General features: G+C 31.7%; 1 protein-coding gene across 2 annotated transcripts in view; it reads left to right on the forward strand.

Moving 5' to 3' along the window:
• LOC127703941 (uncharacterized) overlaps positions 1-18,309 on the forward strand; it is a 40,315-nt gene extending 22,006 nt beyond the window's left edge. Inside the window, exons 2-5 of one of the 2 annotated variants that reach the window (XM_052207980.1) lie at positions 3,523-3,539; positions 7,207-7,433; positions 15,073-15,292; positions 16,304-18,309. In XM_052207980.1, coding sequence (XP_052063940.1) covers positions 7,230-7,433; positions 15,073-15,292; positions 16,304-16,521 — 642 coding nt within the window. In that variant the 5' untranslated portion in view covers positions 3,523-3,539; positions 7,207-7,229 and the 3' untranslated portion in view covers positions 16,522-18,309. Of the gene's footprint in view, positions 1-3,522; positions 3,540-5,012; positions 5,030-7,206; positions 7,434-15,072; positions 15,293-16,303 lie in introns of both variants that reach the window. The other variant, XM_052207979.1, reaches the window with a different exon arrangement.
• Positions 18,310-19,714: the final 1,405 nt, after the last annotated feature.

The raw sequence follows: 19,714 nt of genomic DNA on the forward strand, positions 1-19,714 counted from the left end.
ATATATATATCGATATAAAGCGGTGTCTTTCTACATGTTTTTATTTAGACGGTAGGATGACAAAATAAATTGAAAACAAAGTTGGAGCTTTACATGTTTTGAAAACAATTTCATTTCAATAACATTTAAATAAGGAAATGTGCCACCTATATCTGTATTGTAATAAAGATTTTAGGTTTTCTTTAAAGTAATTTGAAAAAAACTATAATCTTTCAAATTGATCTATTGGTAGTTGTTTTAATGCCTAACCGCTAGACTATCAATGGCACATATATCTATATTTCACCAATTTATTATAGCTTTCGTTTTACTGTGAAATTAAAATTGTTTTCAAAAAAATTTCTGTTCCCACTGCAATTTAATTTCAATTTATTTTGTCATCTTACCGTGTAAATAAGTACACGTAGAAACCCCGCTATATATCGATATTCATACATCCAGCAGCAGCTACCTTCTTTTCATTCTGGAGTCAAGGGCCTTTTAAAATCACATATGTGCAATTGCCTTACAAACCAGTATTTCACAATTCGTGTTTCTTGCATTTATAAACCCATCATCTGGTAAATCACCGTCACAAATTGAACAAATATGATAGCTATGATACTAGTGAGTCAATTTAAAAAGCACAAAACTTAGTTTATGAACTCCGTTTTACAAACACCTGTGATACAAGTAGTCAGCCTAGATAAACTATCAATAGGCCAATTAAATGATTACTTGAATTGTAAATATGTGCTAAATTGAATATTCTATGAAAAGGTTTATACTATGAACTTAAGTGCTCGGATCAAGCTCCTCGCTCTATATTTCACAGTACATCTCTTTTCATAGAATAACCGATACATGTAATCTACTCCCTCATCTCTTTATATAATTCAGTGAACCGTTGTGAATAGTGTTACATTGCAAAATAGTCACAACAGAACGTAATTGGATTCTTGAAAATTAATCCACTGCTTCTTGAATAGACAACGTCACAACAATGGTTTAATTTTCCGGATTGTAGAAAACCCGTAAGAAGTGTTATGAATTATTTTAAATTATAGAAATAACAAAGACAATAATAGTGTATTGACTTGACATATCAACGATATAAAGATGAAGCTTAGAAACGGGTTGAAATAATTAATTACATTGTTAAACCATTTGGGTCATGAATTTTAAAGGGGCATTAGCTACGAGATATAAAAAAAATAAAAAAAATTTTTTTTCAATCATTAATGAAAGTTAAATAGTGAAATAATAATTGCTTTTAACAGCAAGTTTGGTTCAGTTTTGTCAAAATAAGCATAGAGTGAATACTTGCAAGTGAATAATTCGATCTCATTAAATCCGTATTCAAATGAACTGATCCTATAGTTAGAGATGGATTACGCATGAACTCTGCGTGTTCAGTTATTGAATGGAAAAGAATGTAAACATTGATAGTGAAACAAGGATAAACCATTTGATTTACTAGAAGAACTTATTCTTATACAGGTAAAAACGATCATTAACATATTTTTCAACCTATAATATGAAATCAAAAAGACCAAGAAAAATCCAATTTCACGAGTTCGCAATCTGTTTATATATATGTTTATGTTTATATAGGGTCATATGAACGTCGGCAGTCTTCGGATGTCACCTCGATAGTTAATTGGATGGCATCTGAACACAATACACACAAAATGCTGATACATAATATCGAGTCTACGCATTTAAATTGTTTATTTTAGACTTTTTATAATTGGATATGCGTTTTATTATGTTATAAGTCGAATATAAGAATTTGAGTCATATCGGTGAACATGAATTTGACAGCTAATGCCCCTTTAAGATAAAGTAGTGATTTAGGTCTAGTTGAAAAAGGTAAAACATTAGAATGACTGAAGCAGTCAAACTGAATTCAAGACCTCTTCAATGGAAAATTGTCCATATTTCCAGTTAAAGCTGACTAGGTTTTCTGTAATTTTGATATTATTTGTCTGAAAAGTAGTATGCCACACTGTAAAAATATTATTGAGAAAGCGCGGGTGGGATTTGTTCAATTTGCAATTATTGTACAAAAGAAATGCACTATTAATTAATTGTGTTATCGGGCCTAAGAGATGAATTCAGAAAATACAGAATCTGTACTTTTACAACTTCCCTGTATGTTTTAAGGATGTACTTAGGTCAGTTTTAGGAAGTTTTGTCAAATGTTCGGACTCATTGTTTTTTTTCCTACGATATAGGGTAAAATTTTGGCCCCATAACACCCATTTTTCTTTTCATAGAAGACTTCAATAGCTCATAAAAGGTCATTTATCAAAATTTCAGCAGATTCTAGATTTCTTTTCTTTCGATTTGAGACCCAAATAATACCAATGCAAATATAAGGTAAAAGTCCAAGTCAGCCTTTTATCGCCATTTTCTATAAATTGAATATTTCGAAAAGGAGCTCCATAATCTATCAATATTTCTAGCTTATTTTGCTCCTTAACTTATACTCTTCTGACTTATAGTGTCAATTTTAAATTATAGATTTTTTCTATTTCACCTAAGTACATCCTAAAAGGTATTAATTTGTCAGACTGTATGACATTAGAAAATTAAAAATTTTGTTTGATAGACATTCAATATTAATATTCCATTTTGGCATTATATGGTCAAAATAAGCATTTTTAAGCCATTTTCATTTTCATGCCTATGTGGCATGCTGACTTTCTATCTGGAAGTTTTTTTATGTTTTGATATTTCTGTTTCAAGGGTTATTTCAAGTTTACATTATCATTTGAAAACTCGAAATCTAAAAAAAAAAAAAATAGATTAACACAGAAAAAAATGTGCATAATGTGTTTTATTTATGGTCCTGGTCAATTAGTTGCCTTGGAAAACTGTTAACCTCTGTCTTAAATGTTAGCATGAGTTCTTTCCTAGAGGATTATGTATTATTAAATGAAAATCATGCGGGCTTCATGAAAGGTTTTTCCACAGTGGATAATATAATTTTTATATATATTTTATTTGAGTTGCAGAAGAGAAAAAGAAGAAACTTTATTGTGCATTCGTTGACTTTGTGAAAGTTTTTGATACTGTTTGGCGGTCGAAAATTGGATGTTTGCATATGTATCCGGTACATTCTGAAATTGTAATTGTATTTTATTGGCGCTTTGTAATCTCCAACAGCAAGTATTTGAATACAAATTTCAAAATGAATTAAGTTTACTACAATACAAACAGACTGAGTTCTTTGCTTTCTTTCAGAAAATGTAATTTAAACTTGTTGTAATAAAGTTAGTTTAAAATCTGTGAGAATAGGCTTTTAAATTTACTTTAACATAGATTTATGATGCATGTCCTTACACCACATAGCAAGCAAGGCGTAACAGTTTATAAGCAGTAGTTCACAAAATATAATCTCATTTATGCGTTTGATACGGTACATCTATTACATGTATGACATATTTTAGATGACATTTATGAAAATATATAGAGCAGAGAATTTTGATTTTTTTCCATTTAATATGTAGATTCAATTTTTTTCATTCCAAACGATAGCGAGTTTCCAGCAAAAGGTGAGTGTTAATCTTTTTCTTCACAAATATTTCGAAATGACAATCAAATATTATTCAATTGATGTATTATCAAAATACAATAATTTTGGAAATTGAATGAAATATCTGAAAACAGTTATAAATTTGTAAATGATCGATTTAATTTCAATCTATACAATTCTATAAATGCCACTTCTAACGTTGCCATGGTACACAACCATTTAAAACATCCTTGATTCGCACCAGAAAATTACTAATATATTTTAAATCTACCATGCAAACCTATCTTACGACTTCCTTGCACTTCTATGATAAATACTGTGTATGGTCTTTTCTGTTTACTTATTTATGGAAAAACTGTACATCGCATAAACTCACGTCAATCGTTGTATACCAACCGCCGGTCACCGGTATAGATAAAACGCATCTTCTTTCTTTAAATCCTGTATAGACGCTTGTATTCATATGGAACCTACAATATTTTACAGTTCGTGACACATGTATATAGACAAAAGCGTTGAAATAATATATGTTGTGAGGAGGGGGTATTAATTGGCTATGACTTTATAAAAATAAGAAGATGCAGCATGATTGCCAATGAGATCTAGACAACTCTCCACCACATATCAAATGACGTAGAAGTTAACAATTATAGGTCACCGTACGGCCTTCGACAATGAGCAAAATCCACAGTGCATAGTAAGTTAAAAAAGGCCCCGAAGTGACAAATGTTAATATCGAAGGCACTAATTATGACTGCTGTTCCCCTATTTTTGACATTTTTACCTAATATGTTTGTTTGTTTTGTTCACACTTCGTTGTCAATATAATGGAATTGTATGCGACTATCATACAAGTGAGAGGTTTAGCTAGCTATAAAATCAGGTTTATTCCACCATATTCTACATAAGAAAATGCCTGTACCAAGTCAGGAATATGACAGTTGTTTTCCATTCGTTTGATGTTTTTGAGTTTTTGATTTTGCTATTTGCTTATGGACTTTCCGTTTAGTATTTTCCTCTGAGTTCGGTATTTTTGTTATTTCATTTTTATTTTTTATAAAATACAAAATTATTGTATTTTATTGGCGCTTTGTAATCTCCAACAGCAACGTATTTGAATACAAATTTCAAAATGAATTAAATTTACTACAATACAAACAGACTGAGTTCTTTGCTTTCTTTCAGAAAATGTAATTTAAACTTGTTGTAATAAAGTTAGTATAAAGTCTGTTAGAATAGGCTTTTAAAATTATTTTTAATTTGTCTTTGAACAAAGATTTATGATGCATGTCGCTACACCACATAGCAAGCAATGCGTAACAATTTATAAACAGTAGTTCACAAAATATAATCTCATATATGCGTTTGATACGGTACATCTATTACATGTATAACATATTTTAGATGACATTTATGAAAATATATAGAGCAGAGAATTTTGATCTTTTTCCATTTAATAAGTAGATTCAAATCTTTTCATTCCAAACGATAGCGAGTTTCCAGCAAAAGGTGAGTGTTAATCTTTTTCTTCACAAATATTTCGAAATGACAATCAAATATTATTCAATTGATGTATTATCAAAATACAATAATTTTGGAAATTGAATGAAATAGCTGAAAACAGTTATAAATTTGTAAATGATCGATTTACTTTCAATTATTTTTAACGGGCTTCTTCAACTTATGAAGTCAGAGGTAGATTTTTATATTTTTTTCTTCTTTTTTTTTTTGGGGGGGGGGGGGGGGGGAGGGGGGCCGCTTGGCCGCAGCTGCATACATGGTAAATGCATAAACTTTTTCAAATGCCACTTCTAACGTTGCCATGGTACACAACCATTTAAAAAATCCTTGATTCGCACCAGAAAATTACTAATATATTTTAAATCTACCATGCAAACCTATCTTACGACTTCCTTGCACTTCTATGATAAATACTGTGTAAGGTCTTTTCTGTTTACTTATTTATGGAAAAATTGTACATCGCATAAACTCACGTCAATCGTTTTATACCAACCGCCGGTCACCGGTATAGATAAAACGCATCTTCTTTCTTTAAATCCTGTATAGACGCTTGTATTCATATGGAACCTACAATATTTTACTGTTCGTGACACATGTATATAGACAAAAGCGTTGAAATAATATATGTTGTGAGGAGGGGGTATTAATTGGCTATGACTTTATAAAAATAAGAAGATGCAGCATGATTGCCAATGAGATCTAGACAACTCTCCACCAGATATCAAATGACGTAGAAGTTAACAATTATAGGTCACCGTACGGCCTTCAACAATGAGCAAAATCCACAGTGCATAGTAAGCTAAAAAAGGCCCCGAAGTGACAAATGTTATTATCGAAGGCACTAATTATGACTGCTGTACCCCTATTTTTGACATTTCCTGACTTTGGACAGGCACATAAGGAATGTGGCGGGGTTAAACATAGAACAGAGAATGGAAACGGGAAGTGTGTCAAGGCGACAACAACCCGATCAAAGAACAAAAAACAGTACAAGGCTACATATGTTTGCTTGTGGCAAACCCTCCCCTAACATGTGACAGTGAAGTAACAGTACAACATAAGAACAAACTATAAAAATCAATTAAAAAGGGCTTAACTCTTCAGATTAAAAAGTCAGATATTAAAACAAATGAAAACTATATGTATAAAAGATTGCCAAAAAGCATTTTAATAAAATAAATTACTCGAAAAAAAGAGTTAATCTTATATTCAAATACAATACTGGTTACCCTTAAAAACCGTAAGACTATATGACTTATTGTATGCAATGTGTTTAACTTTGTTATTATCATTTGCTGTTCCTAAGTTTTGAGAACTTGTAAACGGTCGAGATCCGCAACCCTAAACCATATATATTCCTGTCATTTCAAGAAGATTTGAATGACATACAGGGTCAAACTCCAAGGCGTCACATATGCATATCACTTTACTAGACCAAACCAATTTGTACTGAACTCTACCCAATGTCAGGCGACCATGGGAATGACGAATTATAGGAGCTTTGTTTGGGAGACTTCGTTACAGCATCCTGTTACAATTATTTCTTGTTTATTATAAAATTTAACTGATGCAGATAATAAGTCTAGGTTGAATTTACTTGAATTATTTTTTCAGTAATTTCTGGGACTATAAAACTTTTCATGTATGGCTCATTTCAAAGGAAACATATTTAAAATAAATTAGAAATAACTTTTGAAAATAGTAGGATTGGATAGCGGAAACATTAAGGTACAAACATTTTTTGATACTTGAAACAGCTGAGATAAATAACTAAACCAATTCTTCCACAATATTCATCTTAACTTCTGCCACGTTTGCCTCGGTTTTTTTAAATTAACTGCCTATAGCGCCCTTGGTGCTTTAATTATTTATCATGCTGTCTTCATCTACTTAAAGGGTGTTCTATATTTTTATAGAACATTTAAATTTGGAGTAAGAGAAGGTTTAATACTATTTTATTTAAAACATATTTATTCATGAAGTTACCACAAAGATTTTATTTATGTAATTTTGTCTACATTTAATGCAATATGTCAAAACTATATATGATTCCAAATACGTGCGTTTATTCACGTGTAAAGTTCAGTGCATGTTCACTCGAGAAAAGGGCTAAAGTATCAAAACATTAATGACAAATTAATGTTATTTTAAATTTTCTTTTATAGTGAAATTGTTACAAAACTTTGAAATGGAACAAAACGAATTTCCAGTAAGGTTTGGAATGGATGATCCTAATACAACATGGAGACATGGAAAACCGGACTACACTGTGGTAAACAACAAATACATGCGTGAGAAAAGTAAGAATCACCCAACTGGATCTTTGGAGAAAACGGTGGAAAATTTAGTGAAATCCTGGGAGATGGAAAGTTCACACAAATCTGATCTTAAGGTAGTGTTAACTTACATTGTAACCATATTAAATTCATAGTCACCATTTGTATGGTGGCCGGGAGAGGGGTTCGTAATTTCTGTATTCTTTAAATTTTAGAGCAGTTGTCTTTATCTTTAAAATATTGATTATTATTCTGTAAAGTTCTCATAAGATTGGTTTACCTACTAAAATTTTCTTTAATGTTGTACATCATTCATTTCTGCATGTAATCATAGTCCTATAATATATGACCTCGGGACATTATTTTCTATTTCTGTTTATTTCTGATATGTTCTTTATACTTATTTTGCTATTTATTATTTTTTTATTTTCAACTTTATTTGTTTTTTGTTTTTTGTTTTTACGGTCAATGTGCCATCCGAGCATTAAATAAAATGAAAATTTCAGCTTAAAAACGTTAAATAATGAAAATATAATGCGAAGGCGTATATTATAGGACAACATATAATCCTTATTGTATTACCTAATTCTTTTATTTTCAACAATTATTCTTTATACTTTTGCACCACATTATTCCGTATTCTTTATATAGTTGCTGATAGTTCACTATTCGTTGTTTTATTACCAGTTCATATACCCATGTAACGTCCTTTGATATCTCGTTGATAGTTGCTTCACTTAAGAAATAATTCATGGGGACTTGAATATATCGTGATTTTACCACGGGTTGGCCCTTTATGACAAATATTTTACCCTGAGCGATAGCGAGGGGTAAAATATCGGCATAAAGGGACAACCCGTGGTAAAATCACGATATGTTCAAGCCCCCATGAATTATTTCGATTCTAAATACGGCAATTGTTTTGGATCGAAGCGCTCTAGATGAAGGCATTATTTGCCGTTCCCATGAATAAACGCACTATTAAATTGACGTAAAAGACGGGGGCAAACTGAATAAATGACATGCTTAAACTATTTACAATAACATACTTAGATAGATTTGGATGAATCTAAATGATAATTTTACTTATATGTCTTATATGTATACAAAAAATGACTTATATAACACATTTTAGCATCGTTTGTTTAAGTTTCCTTGTTGTGATGATTTTCGGTTTCACAAGCGTGTATTTTCCCGCAAAATGCTTATATTCTTACGTCATCGTTCTATGACGTCGGGTAGCTCATTCATAAAAAAGCATATGACGCGGGAGTACGATCGGAACAGCCCAAACAATATATTCATATTTTACCACGGTTGTGTACTCAAAGCGTTTGAAGAACGTCATGTTAGAATAGCAATTATACCACATTTCCTTATTTTTAAATGACCATTTGTTTTCTTCAGACGGCCAAAAATAATTGAAGTGATGATACATACACGTATTAGCTATAGCATCTAAAGGCTTAAACGACCACAAAAACAACGCATGTTGACTGCTCGAATATAACGATTGCGGCAAAAATCTTGTGAAATGGCCTTTTTCAAAACTTGTATTTGTTGCTAATTCAAAAAAAGCTGTAAAAAGCCTACACGACTTTAGCAGCTATTTGTCAATTTTATTGTGTAAAAGTGATAATAAGGATGTTCGCTCCTCTGTTTAAAAAAAAAAACAAGCTTTTTAAATTACTGTTGTAAATTGATAGAATATAAATAAGGGAACTTAAACATTAGAAAAAAAATTATAGGTCCGTGTCTTGTTTTTGAGATATAATGAATTGAAAAATTGGCGGAAAATAGTTCTCTCTAGATTGTTCATTCATTTAACATTTTTTTCTTTCAAAAACAATGAAAAAATAACATGGATTATAAAAGATTTTCAAAAATGGACTTTTAAACTATATGTTATAAAATTATGAAAAGGAAAGTAGGGATTAGCGGACAAATTTTTTATTGGCATTACATGGATAAAACTAAACGATTCCGAATATCTGACAAAAAGTCAAAAACAAGAGTAGCCAACATCCTTAAAGAAACTATTTTATAAATAAGTGCTAGCTTTTAATTTGATAATGTCAAATATTGCGGTTCATAACAAGTGCTTACTCCATACTTGTCCAATTTAGATAAAGTTCAAGTAATTGATATGAAGTCCGATATTTAAACGAAAATAATTCCATATAATGCCTCCGAGTCTCACTCCCATTTTCGGAATGAACTGATCTTCAAATCTAATATTCGAAATTTACAGGAAAGATATAAAATTCAACTCAGTATCGATATATGACTTTTGAAAATATACACCTTTTGTCGTGGTTCTACATGTTTTACACTATAATCTGCAATATAGAACTAGATAAAAGGCATTATAAATACTTTAAAATTGTATAACAATAATAACTGAGAGTTATCTTAGACCGGCACTTTGTGCTTTGTGTCTTTAATAGAAATAAGAAGATGTGGTATGAGTGCCAATGAGATAACTTGGTTGTCATTGGTTGCTGTCTATCATAAATTTGGTTTTTTTTTCGTTTATTCTTTTGTACAGAAAACAGGCCATTGGTTTTTCTTATTTGAATTGTTTCACATGTGGTCATGTCAGGTCCTTTTACATCTTACTATAGGATATCGGTTTTGCTCATTGTTGAAGGTCGCAATGTGACTTTTATGTACAATTGCTGACATCTACGTCATATGGTCTCTGTTGGATAGTTGTCTTATGGGCAATTATTCCGCATTTTTTTATATGGGGAGCTTAATTGGAGTTTTCGGGTCTTGAAAGAATTGTTCCTGGTGTTAAAACCAGTCAAAAGTAAAATAATTCATACTTATTTCGAAATGTGTTCGCCTTGTAACGCTTGGTTATTAACATCTTATGTGTAAAACCCCACTCAACAATTCTTATAAATTCGTGTCTTAATACAACATGTACGTGAATTACATTGAAGGATTCATATTTTAAAATTTCTAATATTTGTCTCATAAATCAATCTTTTATGTGATAATTTAGAAATACATGATCCATCGAAAAAGTTTTTTTATATAATTTATTAGTTTATATAAAGTGCAAATGAATGTATGGAAAATTTACGTAACGATATTTCGCATTCATTAGACCAAAAACATACAGTTGATAGTCATCATTAAACTTAATTGCCTATTTTATTAGACGAGCGGGATTAAAAAGATGGAGGCGAAAGATACTAAAGTGATATTCAAACTCAAAGTCGAATACAAACTGACAATGCCAGTGCAAAAAAAAAAAAAACAACGAAAAACGACGACAAGACTACAGTACACAAAACACAACATAAAAAACAAACACGCAAATGCTCCTACTGTGAAGAGGAGTCTGATCAAGCGTATGTATGAAATAACGCATCGTCATAGCTTCCTTTCCAAAAAAAAAAATGACAATGTATATTTGTGAGTTGTACGCGTATTCTATACGTATTTCGTTTTTTTTTTCTCGAAAGGATCGTATTAATACTTTGTATAAGTCCCCGAGCTTTTTTTCAGCTCAATAGTCAGAACTTCGGTACTGACATGATTCATAACAAACCTTTCTAAAATTGTTTGCCTGCAAGGGGGACGTTTGAATAGAAATATGATCACTTACTAGGTCCTTTTCCGACTGGCAGTAAAACCCTTGCCAAAGTTGGGCATCCGTTTGGCTGTGCGGGATGTACAAGTACACAGCCACGTCCGGCCAGGAGGGGCGTGTAAAAGATGCCACGCTCTTTTCACGTTAAGAAGCCTTGCAAAAACTCTTTAAGGGGTCCGTATGTGGCCTGTTGCAATGCAACATTTCTGTCCCTATCCTATATATCATTTTCAGGTGGTAGTCTAAATTTCTCAACCTTCATTCCGAGCGGCCTCTATTACAGGACATGCCTTTCGTATTTATTCTAAATTTGTTCTCGTCCTGAACATGCCTGAAATATTTACCACTGGACGTTAAGTAACCAACAATTTATCATCTTAAATTGTCCATTTATAAAATTAATGTAAAAATTGTAAAGAAACTCCGGTAAAGTTGAACATTAGATGGATTTGGCTATATTTAGGTACCTTTAGGGGGTGTAGCGCTTCAACTGTTTCGGTTCTGATACATCCCTGGCTTTCAAATATTCGACTGAAGGAAAATTAAAAAAAAACGCTTCGGACGCAGAAAATTTATAATGTGTTGTTTAAATTTTTTTTTTATCAAATATTCCTTTAAATTTAAAATAGTATTGTAAATGGGTAATAGAACTTTGGCGGACTAAGTGTGTTTTTTTTTTGGTTTTTATTATTGACTTCTTTTTTAAGGGATGCCTCTTTTAGTAGAATATATGTGTTTATATTGATTTTTTCGGATTTTTTGCTGCATTTACTTAATTTTCTTAACCCTATTTTTAAAACTCACTTAAGGATTCCCCACTGTAATATGTGACCCGTTATGACATTTCCAGGCTTATAGAGGTAGAACGTTATTGTGAGAAAAACGCCGTGCATTATATGTGACTAGCCACGATGTTTCCAGAATTATGAGGGAACCTTGTCTAAAATTGTCTTTTTATATATTTATCTATAACATACTGAAACAAAACTCTCTGTCAAGTTATTATGTGTTGTAATGACAGTGAAACGAGTCTTTTTGAATATTAGCATAATGAGACTTTTCGATGACGACTTTTTATTAATATCGAAGGCACTAATTTATAAAATACAAAATTTTTGTATTTCATTGAGGCTTAGTAATCTCCAACAGCATATTTGAATACAAGTTTCAAATGAATTAAATTTACTACAATACAAACAGTTCTTAACTCTCTTTTAGAAAATGTTATTTTAACATGTTGAAATGAAGTTAGTATAATATTTGTCAAAAAAAGCTTTTAGAATTATTTTTTAAATTGTCTTTTAACTTATATTTATGATGCGTGTCTTTACACCACATTAATTATGCGAAGCGTAACAGTTTATAAGTAGTTGTTCTCATATATGCATTAGATACGGTGAAATTTATTAGGGATATATTTTAGACTATATTTATAAAAATCTATAGAGCAGAGAATCTAGTTTTTTTCTATCAATTTTACATGTAGATTCAAATATTTTTCACTTCAAATGATAACGTAAAACTTCTTCAGAACTTATATAGGATCTTCGAAGAAATTGAAGGAACCATCTGAAAACAATTATAAATATGTAAATGATTGATTTACTTTCAATTCATATATTAGTTTTACCGGGCTTCAACTTATGAATTCAGAGGCGGATTTTTGAATTCATTTCTTTTCTTTTAGATTTTGGGGGTGCTTGGCCGCATCTACATATAATTATGGTAAATGCATAAACTTTGTTTTCAAATGCCAATCCTTACGATGTTATGGTACTCCACTCTTTTCAAAATCCCTGAACTGCAACTAGGAGTTAATTACTAACATGTTTTAAATCAACGATGCACCTATTTTACGACATTTTTGGAATTTTATGATAAATACTTTTTCTGTTTACTTATCTATGGAGTAATTGTACATCGCATATATTCACGTCGGTCGTTTTACCATACCAACCGACTGTTTCTAGTAGAGATACAAACATTTCATTTCTTTAAATAAATCCATTTAAGAAGCTTGTATTCTTATGGAACCTACACTATTTTACAGTTCTTGACAAATTTATGTGGACAAAAGCGTTGAAAATAATATATAATGGGAGGGGGTATTACATTTTAAGTGGCTATGACTTTATAAAAATAAGAAGATGCGGTATGATTGCCTGTGAAAAAAAAACTCTCCATCATGCAGAGACCAAATGACGTAGAAGTTAACAACTATAGGTCACCGTACGGCTTTCAATATTGAGCAAAATCCATACCGCATAGTAAACTAAAAAAGGGCCCCAAAATTTTTTGAAGTTTTTGATTAGTTCGCTTGCTTTAGCTAAAAGCTTTACATTTTATAAATTTCATATGCAATGGTAAAAAGCATCGAAAACATTAATTATTAGTTAGAAATAAACGTGTGTGCCCCCATACGAAATTTCACATAAAGTTTCTAATATTTTAACGATGTTTTTCTATCAATGACGTTCTACCTCCATAAGCCAGGAAAATTAATGTCATGGCGGGTCACATATATATCAATCGCAAAAATATTATTGACTGTAAAAACAAAGGTTGCATTAAAAGAAATTGTTAAGATTATGAGTCCGCGTTCTAAATACCGTTTTAAAAAGGACTCAAACGATTTCTTTTATATCTTTATACTGCAAGGTTATTGTAAAATGTTTTCAGTACAGAAAATTAGCATTAAATCGAAATGGTTAAATTTAAACAACAATACGATATGCTTTGTGACTTATTGGGGAAATATAATATTGTTCTCCACTAAATTAACTAAAAAAGTTAATTCTAAGTAAAAAGAATGCTGTCTGTCTTAATCACATTTTCTTTGAAAAACCCGGACCGTTTGTTAAAAACCCTGAACGTTTTAAATATTGCTCTCGAAAAAACACGACAATGTAAAGCGCTGAATTTTAAGTAAAATTCAAGGAAACTGTGCGTAGTTTGTGCTCAAAATATTATAGTATTCATAACAAGATGAACAGTCATGCATATCGTTGAACTAATATACTTGCGAAATAGCAGTAAATCGGTCGGATCGCATGTAATATCACTCGAAAAAACCGGATCTACACTCGAAAAGAGTGGACCGATTCACTCGAAAGAAAAAAACGATCTCAGCCGGACACGTCTATACCTACTGTGTTTACGAGTTATGAAAAAAGAAGCTACACAGAAGGATACAATTATAATAATATTGATATTAATATTTTTATTATTATTTTTTGTTGTAGATGATTCATAGAGAATCATACATTACGATAAACACTTGCGTATATAATATGTGTCTATTATTTTGTCAATGATGTACTGTAACATATTTCTAACTTTCAAGATTTTACTTTTATTAGCTTAAATATCACTGTTTCTTAAAATAAAATATTCATAATTGAAACACATCTATTTGATCTATTTTTCTGATTTACAGATGTGTTCAAGCTCAGAATAATTCACATGTAGAAAACAATGTCGTCCTTCACTCAAATAATCTGATGTTTTACCGCAGAGTAAATTTCCTAGAGCAACTTCAACAGCGCAGAAAACACACGACCATTGCCCAATGTAATATATGAAGTATTCAATTTCAATTCAGAAAAAATAATTTGATTTATCAATTTAACGCTCTCTTATATACTTAAGGAATGACTGTAATATTTGTTTATGTCTATGAAGAATTAACATAAAAAAAATGTGGTGCACACTGAATAACCCGCGTAGCTGGTTATTCAAAAGTGTGCACCACACTTTTGAGGTTATTTCGAATGAACAGAATAAATATTGCAGTCAGTCCTTATAATTCAATTCTAAATTCTATTTTTAAGTAGAAAATCATGAAAAAACGTTGATGACGTCACGGTCACATGACAAAATTATGTCTATGAGCTGATAGATAAAAAACTTTCAGCCAATTAAAAGACGTGTAACATCCAATATTAAATTATATATATATTGAAAATTCAATCAGATATATTAATACATGATATCTACGTATACTGATATTCAGTGTTATACTTGTTTGTCAAGAAATTAAATGAGATTTTACTTTTTAAAGAGATCACGTGTTTAATAAGTGTGTGTTCCCTTTTTGCTAGAAGATTATAAAACTTTTGAAAACTTCCGTAACAAGTATCGTTTTTTAACAGGACTGGAAAACGATATCAAAAGATGGTGATTTTTATTTCCAAGTTAATGGAGGTAAAAAGTTCACAGGAGAAGACAATGTAGAGCTAGGGAACTACAACATGATGTTATTGGAATCACCGTTTATAGATGTATCTCAAGAAACACACGATTCGTCACATGCCCTCTTCAAAGAAGCGTTTCCAGAAGGATTTCCCTGGGAAGTTCTCGAAGTTTTCTCAGGTATTTATTCGAGCCAAATGAAAGTAAAAACTATTCGATACACATTTGATCCCAGACATGATAATTCACTATTCGGATATGTTCTTTTATATCTCGTAGCTAAGGGAAACAATTTACTATAATTATATGACAATTGTTCTTGTTTTTTTTCAACAATTCTAGACATTGATGTTTTTTTCATCGACAGTATAGTCGTAAAAATATTTATTTTCCAATATTTTTCGGTTTACTTTTTTAGAATGCATTTTTAAAAAAATAACTTCAGTTGTTGATAAAAAAAAAACATGAGAAGGGTGCCTTTTTCTCGTTTAATATAAGTTTTTCATAGGTACTGTAGTATTTTAATTATTCTGTTTTATCATGAGAAAATATTCTTCTGTTATATATATATATATATATATAAACAAAACAGAAACAACACATTAAACAAACACAAACTCAAATCTATATTTAGAATTTAAAGACAGTCTCAAGATCGTGAAAGGTCTGTTTGATTCATGCACTTGTGCACTAACTAAATAATAATATTTAGAATTACAAAGAAAGTGTTCTAGAAACGGTAAAATCACAATCAAATTAAAAGTTAAGCCAGATTTTGCTGATAAGCAATTTGATTTCTGTAATTTTATAATGATGAATATAATAATCTCATGCATTACATGATACGTCCAAAACAACACTAACGGTTGTGTTACGTACCAACCGGAAATGATACGTAGGAAATCGGGACACCTATATTTAGACGTAACGCGCGTCTTGAGTACAAAATTATAAGCCTGGTATCTTTGGTTAGTTTTAAATTACAGATGTTTTCCTTCATTAACACACAAGAACGAGCAAAATGCAAAATTTCTACCGTAATGATACTCGGTGCACATTTTTAAATTTATTTCATTCTCTTTATACGCATGGTTTGCCATAAACTATTAATAGCTTCATATTTTTAAATTCGTTTTATTTCTGGAGCTGTCTCATTTTTTATTAATCAATATATAATGTTGTACACTGCAGGTCCACCAAAGGTTAGTTTTACATGGCGACATTGGACAAACTGGACTGGTCCATATAAAGACCAGAAACCAACAGGAGAGAAAATTGAAATGGTTGGTTCATGTATAGCGGAAGTGACGTCAGATATGAAAATAAAATATATTGAGGTGTTCTTTGATCCAAACCCAGTAATGGCAAAACTAACAGGATACAAATGTCCATTGTCGCTAATCAAATGAACAGTGACATATGAGGGTCTGAATGAGGTTCCTTCATTTCTGGCATTTTTCTCTATTCTTTATACTTTTTGCCCATATTTCTCTATTCTTTATACTTTTTGCCCATATTTCTCTATTCTTTATATTTTAACACCACATTATTCTCTATTTTTTATTTTTTTGATACATTTTTCTCTTTTCTTTTTTTTTGGTACATTTTTCTCTATTCTTTATTTTTTTCCCATATATCATTCTTTATTCTGTAAACATATTACATATATCCGATTGCTTGAATTTGTAGATATGAGAAATGCAAACTGGTATTGTACATGCTATTTTTCTACACGTTTGTATTTTAACGAATTGTGAAAATGAACAAAAGACGATTTTTGAAGAAACACGTACACACATACTGATGAAGATATAACTTTGGATTAAGTAATTCATTTTTACTCTGAAAATAAATCTGTTAAAACTGTCTGTGGCATATAGATATGAAATCCGTTATTGTATTAGTTGAAACATGCATTTAAACCAAAAGATAAGTACATGGAAAATTTTAGCAAGAGATGACAATTAGATGTAATAATAAAAGTCCGAAAGATGCATCACCAAAATGGTTATATTTTAGAACTTTTTAAGAAAGAAACCAAGTTAGAGAAATAGTTTAATATTTTGTCAACTAACCATTTTAATACAGTGTGCGAATTAAGATGTGTTAGTCACCGATTACCAGTTACAACAGGAAGATGGCATGGTCTTTCAAGAGACAATACTGTGTGCTAACTTTGTGACTCAACTGACATTGATGACGAATACACTGTATACTATTACATTATGACTTGTGATTTATATAAATGTTCAGTTCTCTGTAACTTTGTATTTAGTTGATGAGATAAAAGATTCATTCCTATATAATATCTTTGTACAAACAATGGTGAAAGATATTTGTCCAACTAATTGGAATGTTTTTGTCTGGTCATAATAAATTAAGATTGACCATTAACAGTAATTTACACAGAAATCAAGGTTTATTGACATAAAATCTGTCCCGCTGAATATTATCAATGCAACCTTTAACAACGGTAATTTTCATTTATCAAATATACATTAATTAGTGGAAGTTTATACTCATTAAATTCTTATATAATTCTTATTTTCCTCTCATAATTTTTCAATTTTTGAAATGTGTGGTTGACATTACTGATTCCTTGACATACAACATTATTCAATTCAAATAGTTTTTAATACATTAGAAAAAACAAAGGATATATGATATCCATTATACATGACACAAAATCAGACGGCCCCTAGCATCGGCTTGAGCGCAATGTTTTGCGAAAATAAAAAAAAAAGTACGTTTATAATTTGAAATAACACTTTGTTCTGCACAATGATACTGTACTTGCAATATTTATTTTCTCTTTCATTATTTTTAACTACAGATTCTTTAAAGGTGGTTGAAGATTCTTCGCTTTTTTATCAGGCATTGTGGTTCCCATTTACTTTCATTCTCACAATTCTAATATTAGTTTAGCATATTTTAATTGCATTATCATAAAAGATAATTCATTTGCTAATCTCACTGACAATGACAAAGTTATATATATATACTTAACCAATCAACACCAACACAAGTGAATAAACTATGATCCTTTATTAAAAAGTCAATAGAACTGAGGACGGGGGACCCTTTAATATTTACTTGAACCTGTATATATATATTGAGTTACTTAGTTATTGTCTTCATTTGTTTTGTTATATGTCACAAACTGTAAAGTTTATATGGCAATAAAATATTGAATTGAATTGAATTGAATTTATCATTGCTGTATATATCACATCTCAGAATAAGAAATCTAAATTTAAATTTTATTTTGTAAATTTTTATACGACATTTAATCAAAGCGGGACAACTGCATTTCTTTCTATAGTTTTCATTAAAAAATTGTGTTTGTCCTTCTTTGGTATGTTGGAGTTATATTTCGAATTATTACAACAATAAATATTAAAAATGCTAAGAATTTAGAAATGTATCAAATGATCTGAACTGAACAGGGAAAGGGTTTTCTGTAGATACGAGACCGCTACTCTCCAGACAGGGTTACAGTTCCGTCCCTTTACACCCAACGGAACAATCGCAGTCACGGAGGATTACAGTTCTGTTCCTTATCACCCAAATGGAGCAGTCGCAGTCACGGAGGGTTACAGTTACGTCCCTTTACACCCAAATGGAACAGTCGAGGTTACAGTTCCGTCCCTTTTCACCCAACGGAACAGTCTCAGTCACGGAGGGTTACAGTTCCGTCCCTTTACACCACAAGGAACACTCGTAGTCACGGAGGGTTACAGTTACGTCCCTATACACCCAAATGGAACAGACGAGGTTACAGTTGCGTCACTTTACCCCAAATGGAACAGTCAAAGTCATGGAAGGTTGTAGTTCCGTCCCTTTACACCTAATGGAAAAGTTGCAGTCAAGGAGGTTTGCAGTTCCGTCCCTTTACAACCAATGGAACAGTCGAAGTCAAGAAGGGTTACAGTTCCGTCTCTTTACGCCCAATGGAACAGTCACAGTCACGGAGGGTTACAGTTCCGTTCCTTTACACCCAACGGAACAGTCGAAGAAACGGAGGGTTGCTGTTTCGACTCTTTACACCCAATTGAACAGTCGCAGTCACAGAGGGTTTCAGTTCCGTCCTTTTACACCCAACGGAAACGTCGACGTCACCAAGGGTTACAGTTCCGTCCCTTTACACCCGATGGAACAGTCGAGGTTACAGCTGTTCAGACCCTTTTCACCTAACGGAACAGTCTCAGTCAAGGAGGGTTACAGTTCCGGCCCTTTACACCCTATGGTCTAGTAAGGAACAGTCGCAGTCACGAAGGGTTACAATTACGTCCCAAAACACCCAAATGGAACAGTCGAGGTTAAAGTTCCGTCACTAAACACCCAATGGAACAGTCGCAGTTACGGAGGGTTACAGTTCCGTACGTACACCCAACGGAACAGTCGAAGTCATGGAGGATTGCATTGCGTCCCTTTACACCGAATGGAACATTCGCAGTCATGGAGGGTTACAGATCCGTCCCTTTACACCCAACGCACAGTCGAAGTCGCGGAGAGTTGCAGTTCCGTCCAATTACACCCAATGGAACAGTCGCAGTGACGGAGGGTTCCGATTCCGTCTCATACCTAATGGAACAGTCGAAG

Source organism: Mytilus californianus, unplaced genomic scaffold (genome assembly GCF_021869535.1).
Source record: "Mytilus californianus isolate M0D057914Y unplaced genomic scaffold, xbMytCali1.0.p SCAF_57, whole genome shotgun sequence".
Lineage (NCBI taxonomy): Eukaryota > Metazoa > Mollusca > Bivalvia > Mytilida > Mytilidae > Mytilus > Mytilus californianus.